The sequence below is a fragment of the Ahaetulla prasina genome, chromosome 3 (genome assembly GCF_028640845.1).
Source record: "Ahaetulla prasina isolate Xishuangbanna chromosome 3, ASM2864084v1, whole genome shotgun sequence".
Lineage (NCBI taxonomy): Eukaryota > Metazoa > Chordata > Lepidosauria > Squamata > Colubridae > Ahaetulla > Ahaetulla prasina.
Window position 1 is genome coordinate 100404615 of NC_080541.1, and position 23106 is coordinate 100427720.

Genomic DNA, 23106 nt, shown 5'->3' on the forward strand with positions numbered 1-23106 from the left:
TATCAATTACAGGTAGATTGCAATTTTGTATTAGAAACAGTTTTAAATGATACCCAGAAGATTTAAAAGTTTAATTAGTTTATAATTAAAAGTTTATAATTAAAATTCTAAGCATAGGAATATCTTAAACTGAACTGAAAGATTAACAGTATAATTTGAACTAGTTTTATTTCCTCAATGGATTATATAAATCTGCTGCTAGCATAAAATAGTCTGTTTTATACATAGTATTCTGATATTTGTCATTGTGTCATATCAAATTTTCAGATTCAGCAAATGATAGCAATACCACCAAAATGTCAATTAAGAAATGCAAACTTCTGCATAAAAGTTTAATTATTTTAAAATAAATCCTGAGGTTATTACAAAGAAATCACTACGATCAAGAAAGATACCTATAAAAACAAATAGTTTTAAAAAATATATAGATGCTTTCATATAAAAAGAAAATCTGGTTATAAATTATATTACAATGCTGAATGTTGTTATAATATGCTGATAGTAATGTTTTCTCACCCAGCGTTTCATTATTATAATATATGTGAATTTTCCAATCAACAAGAGGTCAAAGTTTCTCACTGTGCTTTGCAAAAAGAAAATCAGGAGATAGAAAAACATTATTTCTATCATAAGATTTTAAAAAATCTAATTCCATATCAAGAAAGATGAAATTTGTTTACAAAGTTAAAATTATTGCTATAGAACAATGGCTTTAGCAAACATCTGAAAATAATTTACCTACTTATCCCACTAATTAAAAACTGAAAGGATAAAGACTATAAAAAGAAAAAAGTGCATAACTTAAACATTTTCAAGATTTCTGATGAGGACATGGTAAGCTAGACAACCTTGAAGTAATAAGGATGGCATTACAGTGAAAATCAGTGGCCAGAAAAGATCCCAGCTCTCCAGAGCAAAAAGAAAGCATAGGTTGCCCAGGTGTACTTCAGACAGCTGCCCCCTTTTAGTAGATTGTAAGAATAAAGGTTTTTGTGGTCACTTGGTGAGTGGAGTCAAGAGATTCCATCTATGGTTACAACTTAAATGTAGCGTAACACAGTGTGGATTTGATTTAAATCAAGTCAATTTAAATCATAAAATTTAAAGAGCAACTGCCATCTCTGTCACCTAACAGCAACTCCTCTGACCTGCTGTTGACTTACCGATAGTCGCAATATTGCAGAATATACAGCCTCATGCTACATAACTAAGCTCCATTTCATGCTGAATAAATTAAATCATTAATGTATCTTAAATAGAAAACTCTTTAGATAGATTTTTACTCCAAAAGCATTTTATTAAAATAAATGTGATAAAAATAAAAAAAAATCCGATTTTTTTAAAAAAAATTAAAAAATCACTTATTTTTATCCACCCTGCCCTAACATGACACAAAATTTGGCTAAGCCTCCTTTCTTAATCACTTTTGAAATTACTTTTTTTTAACCGCATTTCAAATAAAATTAATAGTAAAAACCTTTGAAATGACATCTTTGATGGCATTCACTGGGTGAGTTTCCTTCAATCCTTAATTAAAGAAACCTTAAGTATGACTTTAAAGATGCAGCAATTTCTAGGGATAAATGGCAAACAGGATTAGAGTTTTGTTGTTGGAAAGTTATAAATGGACTAAGGGCCTAGATCAATGCTTCCCAAACCTGGGTAACTTATTCAAAATTGTGTAAAAGTAGGCAACAACTGGGGTAATGGGTTACAAAACCCATTATGCAATCATAACTGGGACATTTAAACTGAGTTACAGTGTTTTATCTACATTGGCTAAAAAGGACTTTATGAGAAGCAGTTTTGGATAATGAAGAAGAGGTTTGGGAAGCTTTGGTCTAGATCACGAGTGTCAAACTTGCAGCATCTACATTGCTGTCACGTGACGTTTTGCAATGTTTTTTTCCTTCACGGAGCTGGGGGGCGTGGCCTGTGCATGACACATCTGGCCAAGGCCGCCAGTTTGACACCACTGATGGCCTTGAAACAAGATTTTGAAATAAACTGAACGAATCCTTCCCATGGAGAAATAGCTTGTGTTTTGTATTCTGGGGAAAAACATGGTAGAATGAGACTTTGAAGGTTGGACATTAAAAAGAATGAAAAGGAAGTAAAGATTACAATTACAAGACTATTTGACTTGTTAATACAGAATTTAAGGTTCAAAAAATAAATAACAGGTTTCCTGCCACTTTCAGCAACATAGCAGCCAAACTAACAATAAAATAGTTGCTAGAATTAAGTGAAAGTTTAGATCTCCAAAAAGATCATGTCTATAAAAGTCTACCATAAAGGTTGTTAAATTCCTGCTTTTCTTGATGTTGGTTGCCTGAAAAAGGGCCATGCCAAAATCCAAGCCAATTTTCAACTATGAAGCAATTACAGCCCCAGAGGAGAGAGGCAGCAGGATAAGATAAGGAGCATGGGGCGCCTCAGGAAAGGGAGCCTTTAGGAGCACCTGATACAAGCCATACATCTCCCATTCAGAGAGCGAAAATCCTGTTTGGATATCAGCAGGGAGGATTTTCAGCTCCTGAGCGAAGACATACTTCTACCCAGGGTTTCCCCACTCCAAGGTACTCTGCTCTCCTTTCCAGGGATTGTCTGCTTAACAACCCACAAGATCACTTAACAACTGCAAGGCAGTGGGGAACTGGTAGAATATTCACTCCTCTCTATGAAATGTCCAAGTTTTTTGTGAATTCTTCGGTTATATTGCAAGTTGGAATCTTTGGTAACAATACAATTGGACAAAGTGGTATATTGGGGTTGTGTATTTTGGGGTGGGGGATGAATCCATTGCTTTTCATAAAACAAAACATTTTTGTATTTTGGGTCACTGTCTTGGTGAATGGATGACTGGATAATAGAAATATTAATTGATATTAATAAATATATAGATGAAATGAAATAAAATTTAGTGTTTTGACTTGGCCTAGTACTATAGGTCTAGCACTCCAGACAAATGCCAATCTGGTTCCCAGCTCAGAAACATTTGGATAACCCTGCTCTAAACTACATAATTAAATAGGGTGAAACCACTATACCATTTTAGTACTTTAGATGGTACTCTACACAGCAACAATAACAAAAACACTCCTAATTAATTTGGAGTTTGTAGATCTCTATACAATTATAAGAGTACTAGTTGTTAAAACTGTTTAACCAACTGAAACTTTTCCCAATCTCAAATGTCATTACCCCAAAAATAAAAACAAATCTAGACTGTTGTTTTACATGTGTATCTTGGCAGCAGGAGTCCCAAATTGAATCCTCAACTCACAAACCAACAATTAAAATTGCTTCATTATCCCAGATGTACTCAAATTACCCACTTGGGGTAATTACACACAGTTTAAGAACCACTACAGTAAAGTACTACAAGGGCCTGTGAGCCAATATTCCCAGACTGGTAAGGGCAGATCCTTTCTGCACAGGGAATTTTCTGAAACTTGCTTTCCAGTAGAGTTGATGGCAATATGTCAAAATGCAATAGTACAAAGGTTTATGAAATCTGTGAACTGGATATACACTGTGTGTGGGGTGGGGAACTTCTTAAACAATAGTTATCACTATATATGCAATAATTGTATTTAGGCTAGCACTCTATAGTTTTAGGAAGAAGACTCATTGAAAACTTGACTGTCTTTAATAGTCAAGCTGGATTTTGTTGTACTTTTATTTTAGAAAATTGTACTTTTATTTTAGAAAATGGTACATAATTCTGTAAATGAATATCATTATTAAAGACAAATATCTCTTTCTTTCAATTCAGAATCATGCTATCAAATTTTCAGATAGCAGTTTCCCAACTATCTTGGTTTGTGTCAAACTAGTCTATAGTTTGTTTCTTAAAAAGAACCATATCTGAATAAAAGTGATTTCAATTTACAGAATGATAGTAAACAAATACACAGTGGCTGAATCATTTTGATGGGAATATCTTCAACGTTATAGTTTGCCATTTTTTAAAAGTTACAGCTAAAAACGTGATAAACATTTAACATATCATTTACCTCTTAATTTTTGTCCTATATTGCAAAATAATATAGGACATATTATCATTTTTAAATATATATAAAAAAAATGCACGGTCATTAGCAAATAGAAATGAGTTAGGAATAACCAATCTCTCAATCAGTTGGAAATTAGATGGACAGCCCTGTAGCAACTATTCCAAAATTGTGAATGGTGCTGAAAATGAAAAGCCAATTTCTAAGCACCCACTTAATTTCTAATGGTGGGATTATATCCAAAAAAGGACCCATCATGCTTATTGTAATGCAAAAGCAAGGTGACCTTACCAATGGTTCTCTATCATGAATGCTTGTTTCAAGCATTTAGAATTTTAGTTAAAAACAATACTTCAAACTGTACAGCTAGTCCTCGATTTACAACAGTTCATTTAGTGACCGTTTGAAATTACGAGGGCACTGAAAAAGTGACACGACCATTTTCCACAATTATGACTGTTGCAGCATTACAATGGTCAGATGCTTGGCAATTGATTCATATTTATGACAGTTGCAATGTCCTGGGGTCATGTGAGCCTCTTTTGCGACCTTCTGACAAGCAAAGTCAATGGGCAAGCCAGATTGGCTTAACAACCCTGTTACTACAACTGCAGTGATTAATTTAACAATTGTGGCAAGAAACATCATAAAATGGGGCAAAACTCACTTAACAAATGTTTCACTTAGCAATGGAAATGTTGGGCTCGATTGTGGCCATAAGCCATGTATCCAGTAAATAACCTAGACACCACAAATCCCACTTCAAAACTTGTGACCACTAAGCTAGTTCATCCATTTCTTTATTTGCTATATTTAACACCAAATACAATTCCAAGCAAACCCAGATGGCAATATGAATGCTAAGTCAGACTAATATATCTGTGTAGGAGGAAGGCTGAGTTAATAAAAGATATTCCATCTATTTAGCAATGTATCATGTTGGCAATATTTGGTAAAAAGAACATTATTTTGCTAATACCATACTGTATTCTAGTTCTCTAAATGACGTAACACACCCACTAAAAGTAAGTAAATACCCCTGGACAGCAAAGAAACCCTCATATCATATTTTGGAAACAATCCAGTGATATTGCTTCTAAGATTTGCAATTTCCAGTCTACACAGATAATAAAAATGCCATTTTTAATATTAAAACTGATAAGGCATAGAAATTAGCATGTGTATTTTCCTTTTTTCTTTCCTATATACTGTAAATCTTGCACTAGGATAAGCAAGCTACCAAAGAATACATTGAAAGTGACATCAATATTAAGAATCAAATAACTTTTATTTTAATGGTTCTGTTTTGTAGGATAGGCTTAAACACAGTTTCCCAAAATTAAGGTCTCCTGTATAAAGTTGAACAGGTGTGTGGCAGGAGAAAAAAGCATGTAGATACACAGTGTATTCCAAATTTAATAAACTAAGTGTCTAAAGCAGAGCATGGTACCTAAATATGTAGGGTATTTAGTAAATTTGTATCCTAAGGAAGTTCTAAAATTATCTCATAATAGTTGCCAAAAAAGATATAACATTAGAAGGCTTGTTACACTTGAAAGTATTATTTTAAAATAATGTGGGGAGCTTATCTAGAAGCTAAGGTGTATTTTTTTCAGAAGTCACGTATACTGCAAATATTATCTATAAGGATATTTTGTAATTAAATAATAGAAGAAATATAATGATACTTTTAAAGAGCAGTAAATTGTAATCCAAATAAAATCTTGGTTGAACATAAAAAATGTGGCTTGCAGTTTCTAGAAACACGAGAGAACAATTCATGCTCTTTGCTAATGATTTAATATTCCCTAAAGTCCAAACATTCAAACACTCTTTAAAATTACAATATATCTATATTAATTGATTTCAAGCTAGAATCAACAAATTATGTAAAAAAATAAGGAAAAAGGAAAAAACATTCAGACTTGCATCAGTTTTTGCTTCATTTTCATCGCAGCAACACAAATTTAAGTACCATATAGGTGGTAATTTCATGTCTGAGAGGAAAGTCATAAAAATTACCTGTTGTTTCAGAGTATTAACACAGCAAGATAAGCTATTCCAAATACCCCTATAGAACATTCAGTTCAGTAGTACAGATTGTTCCTATTTTTATTTCCCTGTATCCCTATAGGAAGTTGTTCAACTAATGAGGTTTTACAAATGTGTATTGGGAAGCAAGTTAAGCCTAGCCTGAAAAACAATTTTCTCAGCCTTGGAAAGTTAATAATATTTAAATATTTTGCAGGTTCCTAAGTACTCTTTTAGAATCCAAGTTTAATTCTCCTGTAACAACAGCTTCAGTCTGAGGCTCTATATATTTAATTTTTAAGAAGATATTTCTTTAGTTTGTACATATCCCAAACTTATTTTAAAACCTGCTGATAACTCACATGATGCTATTTTTCATTCTACTGTAACTTCCCTGTTTGAAGAATAACTGTCAACAAAAAAAGCAATAAATCTGTTGGGAAAATAATGGATCATTATCTATAGCTTATAGTCAGTCTCTCAGCCAATATTCCAATTTTAGATATTCCCATCTCCAATGTGAGCAAGGCATTTGTTTCTTAGGAGAAGCAAGTACAGAACTTAACAATTTTGTTTACATTGGCTATACTGCATTTTTCCAAGCAGGGATTTCTACTTTTACACTTTGTAAGGGACTTTTTATTTAGAGAATTTTAATACTGTGGGTATTAACTTTAATTTTGTTTAAAAGCACTTGGTAGTGGTCAAAGATCTTGAGTCAATTAGAAGACATATTAATGTTATGCATTCCAAAACCTTGGAATGGAAAACTACTACAAAATATGAATCTATTATAGCTTATGATCCAACTTTGATGTCTGTTTTTTTTAAACAAAAGCTGGTGTGTGTTTGTTTGTTTGTTTGCCACAATACATTCTTGGTAGATCCTTCTCTGTATACATGTCATGTCAGAGAGCAGCCCCTTCTGGATTGCATTTCACATATTACAGTATAGTTTCTGGATTTTAAAGAAGTAGTAAACATATTTCTGAGTCTCTCTCATAAAGTGATTATAGTGAATCAAAATACAAATCTTGCTTATAACTTCCAGGAACATGAAAATATTATGATGGCCTTTACTGAAATTTTAAATTTTAAATTACTTCTTAATGCTCAAAATATGAGAGTATCCTTTGAAACTACAAATTAAACTCTTTAAGATTTCTGCAACTGAAAAAATTCAGTTAATACCTACTATCTTGATACTGTAGTGCACGGGTATGAAACTGGCGGGCCACAGGCCAGATGCATCATGTGCAGGCCACGCCCACCCCAGTTCCGCGAATGGAAAAATATCACAAAACGTGACATGGCGAATTTGACATCCGTGCTCTAATGGGATTGGCCTGCACTACTTGCTCCAGCAGAACAGGCCTGCTGCAGACATTATCAGTCAAGGAATTCTGGCTTGCAGGTTTCAGGAGAAGAATCTTTTCTGGCTCCTGCCCTATGGAACATTGTGCCCCTTGAGTTGAATTTTGTCCCCACCCGTTTGGTCTTCGGAAAAAACCTCAAAACTGGTTCTGCTGATTGATTGGCCTTGGGCCCCAATAAGGGCATTCCATACTGAGGTGGTTAGTGGATTAAAAAGAAAACTCCACTTCCACTCCATTGTATACTGATTCCAATCTTAGCTAATTTAATTTTAATTTTCAATATTTTATAGTGTCATTTTTATCAAATGTTTTATCAAGCTGTAAGCTGCCCAGTGTCACCTGATAGCAAGATGGGCAGCATAAATTGAATAAATAAGCAAATAAATAAAATATCCAGATAATTCTGCTTCTAATTATGTTGGTATAGATCATAGAGTTTGATAAAAATGCTGTATTTTAGGTTTATTTAAAAACTGGATGTATTTCAGAGGTAAACAGATAAAACAAATGAAAGAAATTATATTTTCTATATCAAGATGGCTAGGCAATGAAGACACTTCTCACTAGCTGTATCCATTATTCCTTTGCATTTCTCTAAGGTGGAACTGGATGTGCAAGTACTTTGCTTTCAAATTCTGATCTCTAACCTCCAAAGATAAAATCAAATACATTCTAATAGTTATAGAATGCAAACATCTATCTTTTCCCTCCACCTGTAAATCATAAAAATATAAGGTATATAATAGGAGCTCACTCTGAAAATCAGTAAAAAACAGTGTAAACTCAGACTTGATAAAATAACTGTCCTTTCAGAAGTACAGAAGTACAGGCAGGATTTCGAAGAGGCAGAGGAACTAGATATGAAATTGCCAACATAAGCTGGATCATGGAGAAAGCTAGGGAGTTCCAGAAAAATATCTACTTCTGCTTCATTGACTATGCTAAATCCTTTCATTGTGTGGATCACAACAAATTGTGCAAGTTCTTAAAGAGATGGGCATACCAGCCCATCTTATTTGTCTCTTGAGAAACCTGAATGCAGGTCAAGAAGCAACAGTGAGAACTGGACACAGAACTACTGATTGGTTCAAAATTGGGAAAGGAGTCCGGCAAGGCTGTATACTATCGCCCTGCCTATTTAACTTATATGCAGAGCACATCATGAGAAAGGTGGGGCTGGATGAATAGAAAGTTGGAATTAATATTGCCGGGAGAAATATCAACAACTTCAGATATGCAAATAATACCACTCTAATGGCAGAAAGCAAAGAGGAACTAAAGAGCCTCTTGATGCGGGTGAAGGAGGAGAGTACAAAAGTTGGCTTGAAACTCAAAATTAAGAAAACTAAGATCATAGCATCCGGCCCTCCCAATTCCTGGCAGATAGATGTGGAAGAAATGGAGGTAGTGACAGATTTTATTTTCCTGGTCTCCAAAATCACCACAGATGGGGACTGCAGCCAAGAAATTAAAAGACGCTTGCTCTTGGGCAGGAAAGCTATGGCAAATCTAGACAGCGTATTAAAAAGCAGAGACATCACTCTGCCAACAAACGTGTGTATAGTCAAGGCTACTGTTTTCCCAGTTCCAATGTATGGCTGTGAAAACTGGACTGTAAGAAAGGCTGAGCGCCAAAGAATTGAAACAGCCCCCAGCTGCAAGCAACAAACATGCTCCGCAGTTGATTGGCACCAAAAAAACTCCTGAGTAAAATGCAGCCACACCAAGGCTCTTAGAGGCTAGCGCGGCTCCAGCAGCTTTTAACAGGTCGCTCCAAGATAATGGAAGCCAGCTGCAACCTTTGGGTGAAAGCAAACCCTGCAGCACCCCCGAGAATTACCAGCCCGGTACCTGAGAGGAAAGGGGAGGGTGGGAGGCATCGGAAAGGACACCCCCCCAGCTCCAATCCATATCAATAGAGAGCCCTCCCTAGCTGCAAGCAACAATCATAGATCCAAGATAAGAAAAATCAAGATAAAAGAAACAACCTTTACCTGAAAGGAACGGAATGAGAACCAAAATCCAAAATAAGAAAAGGATATCCAGGGAATAATATAATTCAACTCTAAAGCTCTGGAGATAAAAATTCATCGACCATAGCTGAGGCTGAGTTGAAAAAAGCTGGGGAACGTCACCAGGGAGGCGGAGCCTCAGCAGTTTTTTCTTTCAACTCAGAGACCATAGAGCTAGAGACTGGAATAACCCAAATGGCGCCTCCCATCGCCACACTATGGAGAAGACTCCTATGAGTCCCTTGGACTGCAAGGCGAACAAACAAGTCAGTCCTAGAGGAGATCAACCCTGACTGCTCTTTAGAAGGCCAGATCCTGAAGATGAAATTGAAATACTTTGGCCACCTAATGAGAAGGAAGGACTCACTGGAGAAGAGCCTAATGCTGGGAAAGATTGAGGGCAAAAGAAGAAGGGGACGACAGAGAACGAGGTGGCTGGATGGAGTCAGTGAAGCAATAGGCGTGAGCTTAAATGGACTCCAGAGGATGGTAGAGGACAGGAGGGCCTGGAGGAACGTTGCCCATGGGGTCGCGATGGGTCACAAGACCACTTCGCAACTAACAACAATCAGCTTATAGTCTGATGCCTCTAGCTGCCACTGCCCCATCAGTGTTGCCATTGCCCCTATCATTTTCTATCAGAGGATAGCTACAAAATAAGACTACCAAAGACAGATTCCTACTTCTGAACTTAAATTCAGCTCCTTGGCCAGAAGCATTCTCAATTATGTTATTAAAAACATATTTTCCCTTGTGTTTTGTAGATTTAGACTTGTGAACAAGGACATCTGCAAACCACTATCGCTAAAAAAGGAAAAATAATTTGCCTTCAATCATTCTCAGTAACATTTTCTAGATGATCTTGAATACCAGTATCATTTATTAGTTTCAATTCAACTAATTCAACTAAGGAAGTTTAATTTAGAATGACCAAAAGCAATGTACAGCAAATGTACGTTGTACAGCAATGTACTGTGTTATAATATTAATAAGCACCTTGTTTGTTTATTCTTCTGCCATGGAACCAAAAACAGCTTCACTTCAGTCTGTTTCTTGCAGATTTTAGTATCTGCATGATATCTCAAAGATTTTTTCAGAGAGCAAGATTTCTAATGTAAGCTCATGACCCAGTATGCACACAATACTTCATTCTTTAAACATGGAGTTTGTGTTGCTTTTAACAAAAATGATCGTGTGCAAATGCTCTTTTGTAATCTACCCCATTATCTTTCCTCCTTTCAAGCAGAAAATAATAAGAGATCAAACCCACTCCAAGAACTCCTTCAGCTACAGCTGCTTTTAACTGCAGACCACCTTTCCAAATAGTTACATAAGAGACAGGTGAAAACAAATGGGTACAGCTGGCGTAGTCATCTCTTTCTATTCCTTAATGCCAAGTTCGGAGTAACCCTTTAGGCACACTAATCCAAAACACCTGCATCCAGGCCACAGCTTCCAAATAAGCCGGCACAGATCAAGGCACCTCCAGATGTTCCATATTTTCAAACAAGGTAACTTCCTTCCTATTCTGACCCAGCACTCCCTTTAGGAATAGCAGCACAACAACAACAACAACACACACACACACACACACACACACACACATACAGTGCTTGCTGAACCGTCTCGGCCACTTGCCACATGCCTCAATACGTACACATACATGCACCAACTCCACAGTCCAAACTCTTTCTTCGTCTTGTACTCATTACACTGTAGAACAAACTCAGGACATCTGCAGGCGCCTCAATAGGCCTCGGACGGCCAGGCACTGGGGTCTGTGTGCGCGCGTGTAGAGCCCAAATACGGTCCCGGGAGGTGACTACCTTTCTCCGGCTCCCCAGGACGCCTCTCCCACCCTCGCTCTGGCCCTCGCCCTGGCCTTAGCCCCGCGAACGCGAGTGGGCTCTAGGACGTTACCTTCCTCGGCGGTCTCCATCTTGTCCGGGTGACGCAGTCCGGCCGCGCAGGCGGGTGAGGTGTGATGCGAAAGTGGGACGGCTTGGAGACGGAGAGCGCACGATAGAGAAGAAGAGGCCGAAAGAAGCGGTACGGAGCAGGCCCAGCTGGCTCCGGTAGCCTGGGCCCCTTGCGGCCTTGCCGCGGGCTCCCCCTACAGGCTTTGAGCCGTCGCTACCTCAACTGCCATGGCCTCGCCGTGAAACGTCACAGAGAAAAGGCAGAGCGTAGGGAGACTGCTAAGCCGGTGCGGTGGTAACGCTGTCAGGAAGGCAATCGCACAGTGATCCACCTAACGCGGCATGTACAGGCAACGCTTATTTAAAGCAATATAATGAACCCCTTGAGATGAATGTCGTTTTCAGGCCGCCGTAAACGTCCACACAAACACATCCCACAGACTGACCAAGTATACCTCACACTGGAGGAGTGCGGGAACTGAAGTTTCCATAAAAAGGGGATCAGATGCACGTTTTTCTTTTCCTAGGAAAATATTAGAGATTAGCAGTACTTTTGAGACCTCCAACTTTTTTGGACTGATGTGCACATTTGCAATTTTAAGAACTTATGGATTCTTGCAAACTGGCTGCTGAGGTAGGGGGGAACTTGAAAAAACTGCCTATCATTGAGGATCTAAAGTCTAAACAGTTGGGAGGCATCTGTTACCCAGTTAGATTTTTCCTTCTAACATAATGCTTCATATATTGACTTATCTTTGTTTTACAGATAAGAGGACGTACAGCCAAATAAAGCAAGGAACCTGCCCTTCATTTATACTATCTAATGTATCTTTTGGAGCCTATTTCCAGTTTAGAGGCATTCTTGGAAAAATCTTTCAAAGATAAAGCATAAAATAAATTAAGGAGATGGCAAATTCTAAAAACTATAGAGCAAGAAGCAAAGCACTGCTCTGTATTTAATAAACTCAATTTGCAAGTCGGGAGGATTCTCCACTACACCTAATAATAATAATGTCTCTAAATAGAGATGTGATTCAACCACATTTTCCCATCCCACTCCCTTTTCCAATCTTGTCTCATGAAGAGTGCTTGACATTTAAGAGCTTGCAAGGATTTTATGAAAGTTCATTTGTCTAATTAAAGGATTTCTTTTAAAACATTAGGATACTCTCTTCCCACTATGCATGACCAACTCGCTTATCACTGTATTTTCTAAAACTGCATGTTATCTTTTAAGTATATTTGGTATGTCTAATATATAATGATTTATATTGGTGATCAAAAGGATTCTTTATAAATGAATGGCCACACATATAGAACATTATCTTGACAGGAATTGTCGATATAGCAGTTCTGTATACTACCTCTCATCTCAAAAAGATCCAAAATTTCATGGATCTTTAATGTTTAGAGCATTTTATTATATGCAGAAGAGGTTGTCATGTCTCCAACTTAACTTCCAATTCAGAATCAATATTTTGTGAGATTAGCTTTATAGGTAGCGATACACAAAAAAGTCAGCTCAACCAATTAAATGCATATTCCCTCTCTGAATGTATGTATGTATGTGTGTGTGTGTAATATATATTACAATCTTGATTATGTGCTCAGCAGTTAAAGATGCTGAGCTGGAAAGCTGGAACGCCGACATTCTGGGTTTGAGACCCGAGTGCCACACAACAGGATGAGCTCCTGTTACTTGCCCTAGGTCCTGCCCATCTAGCATTCGAAAGCATGCAAATGCAAGTAGATAAATAGGTAACAGCACTTTGATGGAAAGGTAACAGCACCTTGCACCTTGGGATACAGTCATGTGGGCCACATGATCATGGAAATGTCTCTGGATAAAGCTGGCTCCCTTGGCCAAGAAATGGAGATGAGCGCTCCCCCCTTGAGTCAGACATAACTGGATAGGGGAAACCTTTACTTTCATGTGCCTATTTATATTAGGAAGGCAAAATATTGTTGTCCACAACATTACTGAACATTTATTGTTTTTGCCTACATTATACATTTGGTTTTAATGATTTGCAGATGGAAGTAATTTATATGCATTAATATAGTGAGCATGTCACACTGTGTATACAGTATACACCTGTTGTAATATCACACAAACGAATCGGACAAAGGGAAGATGTAACATTTCATCATTGATTTATTTGCTTTTCTTTCATCAAAATAATTTTGTAGAAATCAAATAGATAAATAGTTTTAAAAGGCTCAATAAAAGATTTACTGTGTTTGCATACAGTGTAGAAATATTTCAGGCTTGTAAAATATTAAACTGCAGGAAGTCATATTTGCTAACTACATCTTTAAATGGTTAATTTTCAAACATTGATACTGAATTTAAAAATAGATTTTTAAAAACACATTGTATCATGAGCATATCATTATACAAATTAGGAAATTTAAAGCAGGAAGAATTTGAAATGTTTCTAGGTTTACCAGAATAATGATCCATGCTTGCTGATGGCCACATGTAGACATTCAGAGTCCAGTTTAGGGAGAAAAATGGAGATGATTTGGATCTTAAAATTATTCAGAATAAAACAGGTCAGAATGAAAAAGGATCAGGGAATTATCAGTTCCTACATATTTCAGAAAGCCAGACTACTGGAATTCACTATCCTTTCATATTTATGATTATGAACTACATTTTAGCCCTGATTATGTGTATTTTTGCTTTATGTGTGATTTTTAAAAATCTTTCGCTGACTACCATATGCTTATCTTGTTCTTGATGTAAGATTATTGATGTGATGTTTAGTTTGGGGCAGGATAGCATACCTAATTCAAATAAATGTATTGTATTTGGGATATCTTTCAAAGTGAAAATGGTGGGAAAGTACAGGAGAAAAAATGGAAGAAAAAAAGATGTAGGATAAAAAGGGGGAGAAACAAAAGCATTGACTTTTGACTCCTTTAGCACAGTAGAATAAGATACTTAAATCATCTTTTTCACCACACAATCTTTTTCTATTTTCCTTTTCCTCAGCATCATTCATTGCAACATTGTCTTGAAGCAAAAAAAAATATTATAACACCACTCTGAGCCTGCAATTAAAATTGTAACAGTTGACTATATCAATTTTCCAGGATTTCAAAATGCTTTTTCCTCAAAAGAAATGTAACAAAACAGACATTTGATTACTGTTAATACATATTGAGAATTACATTACACAAAACTTCTCATCCTTTGTTTCACTGAAATTAAAACAGACTTACAAGATGTTAACACTTTCAGTTTTAGTGATGTACAATTGCATATAATAATTTATATATCACTATCAGTGCATAAAAGACTGAGAAATTTACATAAGAAAAAGACATTGAAGTATTGTGAAAACTAAATATAAATCCCAGGAAGAGAATATAGATAAGAAGATAACAATTGTTGCTTAGGTTTTTAAATCTACTAGCTTTCTCTCTTGTTTTTATTTAGCAAATTTTGCATCCTATGAGGCACAAGATGCCAGCATATACTGGCTCTGTTGCTAAATCCAGCACTGTCATAGAGCTCACCTGAATAAACAATGACATCATTAGCTCTAGTCAACTGCTTCCAATCAGGCCTTTCTGGCCATCTTGGATATGTAGGATAACCATTATCACAATGAGAACATTTTGGACTTTTTTATGATAATTCTAAAATGTATAACAGACTTTTATACCGTATCCATATCTTCACCACCATACACTAGCACAGTGATGGCTAACCTTTTCTGGACCAAGTGCATGCCCGAACCCACAAAATGCAATGCACATGTAGCCCCCATGCATGCGCCCCATACCCCCGTGCATGCACGCCCCTCACATGCCCTGTTCCCCTCACAGGCATATGTGGCCCCCTTCCCCGTGCATGCATGGCAGAGATCCGAAGACCAGCTGGCTGGCAGGAGGCGCACACGCATGCGCGGTGGAGCTAAACTGGGACAACAGCTCGTGTACCCACAGAGAGGGCACTGTGTGCCACTTCTGGCACACGTGCCATAGGTTCGCCATCACGGCACTAGCATAATGACTCTTCCACTGAATCATACAGCCAAGTGTAAGCATTTTTTTTCGGATGTTGCCTTTATTTTAAAAAACGGAGACTTTAATAACCCTAGAGTAGGGATGTCAAACTCGCATCATCATAATATATTGGGATTTTTTTCCTCTTTGCTAAACTGGGCGTGGGTATGGCCAGCGCGTGACACATCCAGCTCATGGGCCACAAGTTTGACAGCCCTAGAGAGAATGACTGAATATTGCTTGTTTAGTAAATCTATAGGTAGTTTCAATCTAAAAAGACTCTAAATGATGCAGAACAGGTGATCTGTGAAGCAGCAGATCTGTGAAATAATGCAGATGGTGTGAACATTTTTATTGGCAAGTTTTGTGTATCTCTTTGGGAAGGAGATGCAGAGGTTACTCTATATGGGTTTTTTTTTACAGTTCAAATCATTTTTAGAATATTAAAAAAACAAATCAACAAATAATTGCTATCAAATTTTGATGGTGAAATCAGCAAAATGGGTGACTTTCTTTGCTATAAACTTTCAGCCATCTGATTTTCACCAGAGCATTGTATTTTATGTCACTCATGAATATTATCAGATTTGTATTAGACTAAGGCCTGGAATAAATAAAAAGAACCAAAGAGCCAACTTCAGTGATGCAGAGATCCTCTCTCAAGATTTCCAGAAGATGGATGACTACTTTAAAAAATGATGCCTCCAACCAAGCCTAACAAAAACACAAGTAGCCACATTCTATCTCAGCAATAGGTACGTAAATTACCAGCTTTCAGTAAAGTTTCAGAACCATACTTTATAATGTAATAATTCTACCCCCAGTGTTACCTGGGGGTAACACTGGAGAGGTCAATAACTTTCCGGCAACACCTGGAAAAAACAGCAAAATTGAAAAACCACAACAATTTACTGAGCAGGCTCAAGTGCTGATGCTGGGGAACATCCCGGGGTGCTGATGTTAACAGCCTAGGTACAAAAGCCTTGACTTTGGTTTATTCCACAGCTGAATATTGTGCCAGCATATAGTTTAAAAGTGCCCACACCCAAATGGTTGATGTCTAACTCCTCCAGAACATGTGTACCATCTTTGGCACATTGCATCCCACTCCTGTGTATTAGTTACCAGTACTTAGTAATATCATACTGCCCTACATTAGAAGACAACAAACTGTCATTCGGCTATGGTCAAGGATGCTAAACATCAAGGTTTTTCTTATTCACCAAGATAATGCACAGCCCACCACAAAATCCCATAGACCAACTCGGAAAACAGTTATTCACTTAACATCTACCCAGTTTAACCAGGAGAATGCCTGGATACAGGAATGGCCCAAGGACCTTCTTGTGGCCCAACCATTAGTGATCCCTCTACCAAACCACCTATTTGACCTGCCTTGCTTTGTCTGGTTGAAAATGAACAGAATTAGGTGTGAAGAAGTGTCTCTGACCTGTATCATTGGAGATGGAAAGATTCCCCTTGTTGCGATTGTGGTGCTGATATGCAAACTACTGTGTTTCCCCAAAAATAAGACCCGGTCTTATTTCCCTTTGACCTCCGAAATAAGCACTCAAGCTTATTTTTGGGGAATGTCTTATTTTTTTTCAATATAGGAGGCGGCAAGCACAGGGGCTTATTTTGGGGGTAGGGCTTATATTGTGAGCAGCATGAAAAATCAGGCAAGGACTTATTTTGGGGGTAGGTCATATTTTCGGGGAAGCACAGTATTAAATATATTGTGCAAGATTACCTATCATGTGCATTCTCTGGTTCCCTATAAGATCTGCAGGAAGCAACGCCAGAGGAAATCCCCCGGATAGGTGAATTGAACATCCAGTTTTGAGGCCACAGCGATACCCACATAGAAGTTTTATTTATACTTACATAAACTATGTATATATGTTTACTTCGGTCATGTTCCCATCATATGCTAAATAATAATTGGATTTGTACCAGATTAAGGCCTGAAATGGAGAACTATTAATGGAGAGATTACATAGCTCAGCATCAAGCTATGAGTCCCAAAATCCATATTTATGTCTTGTTTCACTATCAGGCTAGAAAAAAGAAGCTGATTAGAATGGCAGTCAATATATAATAAATATAATACATTAAATGTTTATTTAATCCAGCCCACAAATGTAGTCTTTTTCCTTAGTGGTAAAAGTGGTAAAACACTTTTCCAAGTGCTTCAGAAAGATAGATAGGAAACTACCAAAAAATCCTGGATTCTCAGCTTGTAAATAGTATGGGTAACTGAGCAAAAATTTCCCAGAAGAGAATTTGCCACAAAACCCATATGGAACTTTGGAAACCGCCAAATTGGCTTAAAGGAGATGTTATTTTAGAGACAAGAAATTGGAGTATATAATTCAATAGCAAAACCTTTTTTAACCTGGCACAATAGAACTCAAAGTCAGAAACATCTATTTTAAATTATATCAATTATCAAAGTAATATAACTTCAAAATATAAGGCAAATTCTGCAGTACTCAAGACTTTTGATCGTTATATAGTCTGTCTCTTAAAGAAAAAGCTGTCCTAAGTTAAAGAACCGGTCTCCCAAAAATGTCTTTCAAGATCTTCTCAGCTCTTATTCCCTTTGCTTTAAATAAACGGATATCCTGTGTGTCTCCACCCTTTCTGGAGAGTTTGATGGATCAGTCTCCTCTCCTGCTTTGGAAAATCCGCATAATATAAATGCCACCTCCTACTTGTGAACAGTAGACAGATTGACTGCTAATGTTACTGTAATCACTTCACAGAAATACAATCATTAATACAGAAAAATCCCAAAATAATTCTCATCAAGTTATTTTACATTGGAATAAGAATAAATTAAGCCTTGTAACTGGTGACTAAGTCCAGGAGGAGAAGGATGGGGGTCTCAAACTCCCCAGAAGTCTTGAGTTTTATCACCCTGGCATTTCCTCCTGTTTGGGGTTGAGCTAAGCCTACTGCTGTACCTATCCTCAACAGGGAGCCTCACTGTCGGCCCTTTGAGGTAGTCCAGGCAGTAAACCAAAGCCATAATACTCTTTTTTGTAAGATTAAAGTAACAGAATCTTACAAGTTGAAAGCATCTCTCCCAGTGGTGAAATCCAAATGTTTTTACTACTGGTTCTGTGGGCGTGGCTTGGTGGGCGTGGTGTAGTTTGGTGGGCATGGCAGGGGAAGGATACTGCAAAATCATCATTCCCACCCCACTCTGGGGCCAGCCAGAGGTGGTATTTGCCAGTTCTCCGAACTACTCAAAATTTCCGCTACCGTTTCTCCAGAACCTGTCAGAACCTGCTAGATTTCACCCCTGATCTTCTGTATTTTTTACTTTCCAGAGAACTAAGGAGAACCCCTTCTGAGATGGTTTCTCCATCTTGCTTTCTTCTGTGGGCTAAGATATCTCTTGTCAGACCATTGCCCAGGTGGCAGCTTTTCCTCCTATCTCCCAAAGCTATTTGCACAACTATTACACCATCTGCTACTCACAATCCAATCTTAGTATATGTGACAGATCCGGTTGTCTAAACCTGTTTTGCCTTTCTCACAATTAAATGACCAAAATGCATCCCCTCCACAATGAGGAATAATTTCTATAACTCCACTTCCTGGTCATATAGCATGGAAACATCTGGCTAAAAGATTCGGCCTTTCCTATCCTCTTGAGAAAAAGACCAATCTCACAAGAGATAAGCAAAATCTATCTTTAGTTTAAAAAGAAGGAAAAATGTAAAGAAGAAGAAGAAGAAGAAGAAGAAGAAGAAGAAGAAGAAGAAGAAGAAGAAGAAATCCCTTTTTTAAATATTAAATAATAAAATGCCAACATTCACTCAAGTTTAAAACATAGACCTGTTCAGAACACAGGACGACATCCTATAAGAAAATCATATACATACAAAAATTCATTGCTCTAAGCAGAATGCAGGTAGCATGATCCTTTCTAGAACTTCAGAATAAGTACTGGAGAAATTTCAAACTACAGTATGTTACAGATCACAATTATATCACAAGGGAATTTTGAGGAAAATCTATGTTTTCTTGCACCTGCGTGATATGAATCAGAACTGACATAACTACCATTTTTTCTAGTTTGGAGAATGAGTGAGTGAGAAAGGGAAAAGATTTAAAGTTAAAGATAAAAGTTTCCCCTATCCCAGGGGTATCAAAGTCAACAGCTGTGGGCTGGATCTGGTTCACGGGGTGCTTAAATCTGGCCCATGGGGCCGGCCTGGAAATATCAAAGGAGAAGCCCTTGGTGCCTCTACTGACCAAAGCAGCCCGCGTAGACATCCCTCCCCCATTTTCGGCCTCCACAGCCTCCTGTAGCACTCTGCTGGCCAAAAACAGGCCTACATGTGGCCCATTTTTGGCTGGCAGAATGCTGCTGGAGGTCATGGAAAGTGAAAATGAGGTGCAGGGAAACCGTGTGCACACACACCTCGCAACGTGGTTTGGCCGGTAGTGCTGCAGGAGGCCATTCAGATCGAAAACGGGGCAGAGGGGATTTTGGCCAGCAGGGTGCTGCAGGAGGCATCTGTCCCGTCTCCCCCCCACTCCCCGCCCTTGCCACCAGCCTATGAACTATGCTGATCTGGCCCTTGAAGAAATCCAGCTTTACACCCTATCCAGTAGTATCTGACTCTAGGGCGGAGTGCTCATTTCCATTTCTTAGCCAAGGGAGCCAAGGGAGCCAGCGTTGTCTGAAGACACTTCTGTGATCATGTGGCCAGTATGACTATACGCCAAGGCCCACAAAACGCTGTCATCTTCCCATCAAAGTATTTATCTAATCACATTTGCATACTGGAGGTGGAGCAAGTAACAGGAGCTCACCTCATTAGACAGCACTCAGGTCTTAAGACCAAGCTCCCAGCTTCCCAGTTGACAAGCTGAGCATTTTTAACCGCTGAGTCATCGGGCCCCCATTAGCGCCATGCAAGAATAAAAATAATAATAATGTAAATTTCATGGTTATAACTATTAACCTATCTGTACAGAAATAGTATCCTCTTCAAGCAAAGACCCCCTTTCTTTTTTTCTAACCACTTTCCCACTGCTTAAGGCAAAGATCCACTGCTTTTTTCTTTTTTTACCAATTTTAATCGGAAGCAAATTTATTCAAAGGCTTGGAGAAATGTTTATTTGGAACTTTTCCCAAGCTGGGTTCACAGTTCTGTTTGAGTTCTACTCCAAGTTTTAAAAGCCCCCCCTCCACTTTTTTTTCCCCTTTAGCAGAATGTGAGTTGGGAGAACGTAGCTTCTCTGTTAGATGACAACAGGGAATGTCAACTTCATGTATTTTCCCTGTCTGGCCAGCAGCCTGTGCTATTGTGAATGTCTGGCAAGGAGGCTACACTGACAACAAACCTATTAAAAATCAATATCTTGTCCCAAGAGCTGGGGTTTCTGCTCTTGATTTGTAGTGAGCACCTTTGTCTACGCATGCATCCATCTGCACACTTACATATTCTCCAGAACAATCTCCCTTCCAAGAAAAGCCTTTTGGAGCTAATCTCTACTTGGAGGCTTGCAATCTTAATGAAACAGGTCTCTCTTGCAGAATATCCCAACCCAGACAAAAAGTCTCATGTAGTTGTTTTCTCACTCTCTTACATCTCCTTCTTTTTGCATTTATTTACTTATGAAATGAATAAGGCTTCTTATTTATAATTCTAGGTAATAATTTTCCATTAAAAAAAAACACATTCAAAATAGAACAAACAATAATTTTAAAAAATAACATCCCATCTGGGTTATAATTTGATTCCTCTGTCTATCTGGATCTCTTCCAGTTGGTTTTATTCTTCACCTTCTTTGCTGACCTATTGAAATTGGGCAAAAGCACAGAGTGTGGAAGTCTGGATCAATTCAAATCTGGGCTCTATTGAAGAGACACACCATCCTTTGCCTCTCAATTTAATCTACTCAATATTGGGCAGTGGGAACACTGATAGCTTTTGGTGCCACATGTATTGATTGGGCTCACATAACTGCTATAATGACGATTGGAAGCCCCTTCTCTAGAGGTTTCTTTTTCTCTCCATTTTTCTCTTTTCTTTTTTCTTGCAACTTTTATTCTTTGTTCTAGGTCTTTTTCTAAGTTTAGTCTGTATTTGCTTATACTCTTGTAATCAAAATTTCCCATTAAAATTTAAAAATAAAATAAGAAACAATTTAAAATTTTAAAAAATGGTCTGGAAAATATGAAATTGATATCTTTGATTAGGAGTTCATAATGTAAGGGACCATGAAGATCTTTCTCTAAATCGTAGACATGAGTTTCTCAACCTTTAAACTACGTGGATTTCAACTCCCAGAATACCCCAATCAGCACGCTATTAAACAGTGTTAAACATGTTGCTTAAACAAAACAACTCCTCCTTGTAATGCAACCAGTAATTAATAATTTTTTCTCTGAGATGTCAGTTAAGTACTTTAGTAGAGCTCACAACTGCCATCTAGTGACTGTTGTATGTTAAATATAAATAAAAGTGAGAGAGATGAAAAAACGGAGGGAGGGAATACTTGGAGGTAAATGTTGTTTTCTTTAATGGGTCAATGCTAGTTATATTATATTTAGACTATAACTTACATTTATATCATATACATGGTTAATAAAAATACAAGTAACACAAATAATAAAATATAAATTGAAGTGATCATTTCTCATATCTTGAGATGAGTCTCTGAATAGAAGCATTAATATGGAAGAAATACCTTGACACAAGAGACAAACATTCCTACACATTCCTGAAATTATAATTGCAAGAACTTGTTATACAGGCATTTCTCCAACCCAAGGAGGCTATGATTTCCTTCATTAATGAGTCAAATTCTGTGCTGGAATTTCCTTATCTGAGATCTGTTAAATGACGGAGCTTAGTCAACTGGACACACTTAGTGCTTACTCACTTAGAGTGGGATCCATACAGCACGTAATCTCATAGCACCCCAGACCTTAAGGATCTACTCTCCCAGGATCTGCTGGAGCAGTAAAGAGCTCTCCTGATAACACATGTATCCTGGACCCCTAGGACACTCTAATATTAGTAAAAGAAATTAATTCACGTGCATAGGTGACCACACAATAGAAGAGTGGTTGATTGTGCACTTGACTCTTGTAACTGGACATACAGTGACTAGAAGATCACGTCTTTAACTTGAACCATCTCTTTGTAGAGCTGAGGCAAGAGCAAGTCAGTTGTTTGCCAAATTCCTTTCATGCATTTTTCTTTCCAATTTATAAAGTGGCTAATGTGGAGGACACACTGAATGATGCCTTATTAGAATGCCGCCCATCATAGAAAAGTATAAAATGAGGCATATAAATGGCTTATTTAAAGCACACACATTCATCACATGAATAATTCGTTAACTATAATGTTTAAGACAAAAAGCAACTCTGATTCCAATCTCTTCAATATTTTGAAAAACTCCCTTGAAACAATATAAATATGATTTGCTAAATTGTCCACTTAAGTAAAAACTGATCATTGATTTTATGCTAACTTTCCCTAATCCTTCACTATAGACTTCTTTCTCAATTTTCCTTTCTTGTTTCTTTAGGGGAATATCCAGTATTATGGCAAAATATAGACTGGTCCTGACTTCCAGTGTCAAGCAGTTGAGTTATAAGGCTGGTTGAGAGACTGACAAAATTGAAAGCTGATTGATAATATTGAGCTTCCAACAACTGCCGTCTTTGTTAAACTATACTTGCAAAGATGCTAATTTCAGT

At 37.5% G+C, this 23106-nt stretch overlaps 1 protein-coding gene across 3 annotated transcripts in view; it reads right to left on the reverse strand.

Moving 5' to 3' along the window:
- The window catches only part of MARCHF6 (membrane associated ring-CH-type finger 6), a 56503-nt gene extending 44942 nt beyond the window's left edge, over window positions 1-11561 (reverse strand). Inside the window, exon 1 of one of the 3 annotated variants that reach the window (XM_058175226.1) lies at window positions 11356-11561. Coding sequence is in view for 2 of the 3 variants with exons in the window: in XM_058175225.1 (XP_058031208.1) it covers window positions 11356-11374 (19 nt within the window). In the remaining variant the exon portion in view is untranslated. The remainder of the gene's footprint in view (window positions 1-11355) is intronic. The other 2 variants (XM_058175225.1, XM_058175224.1) reach the window with 2 other exon arrangements.
- Between the last annotated feature and the right edge of the window lie 11545 nt (window positions 11562-23106).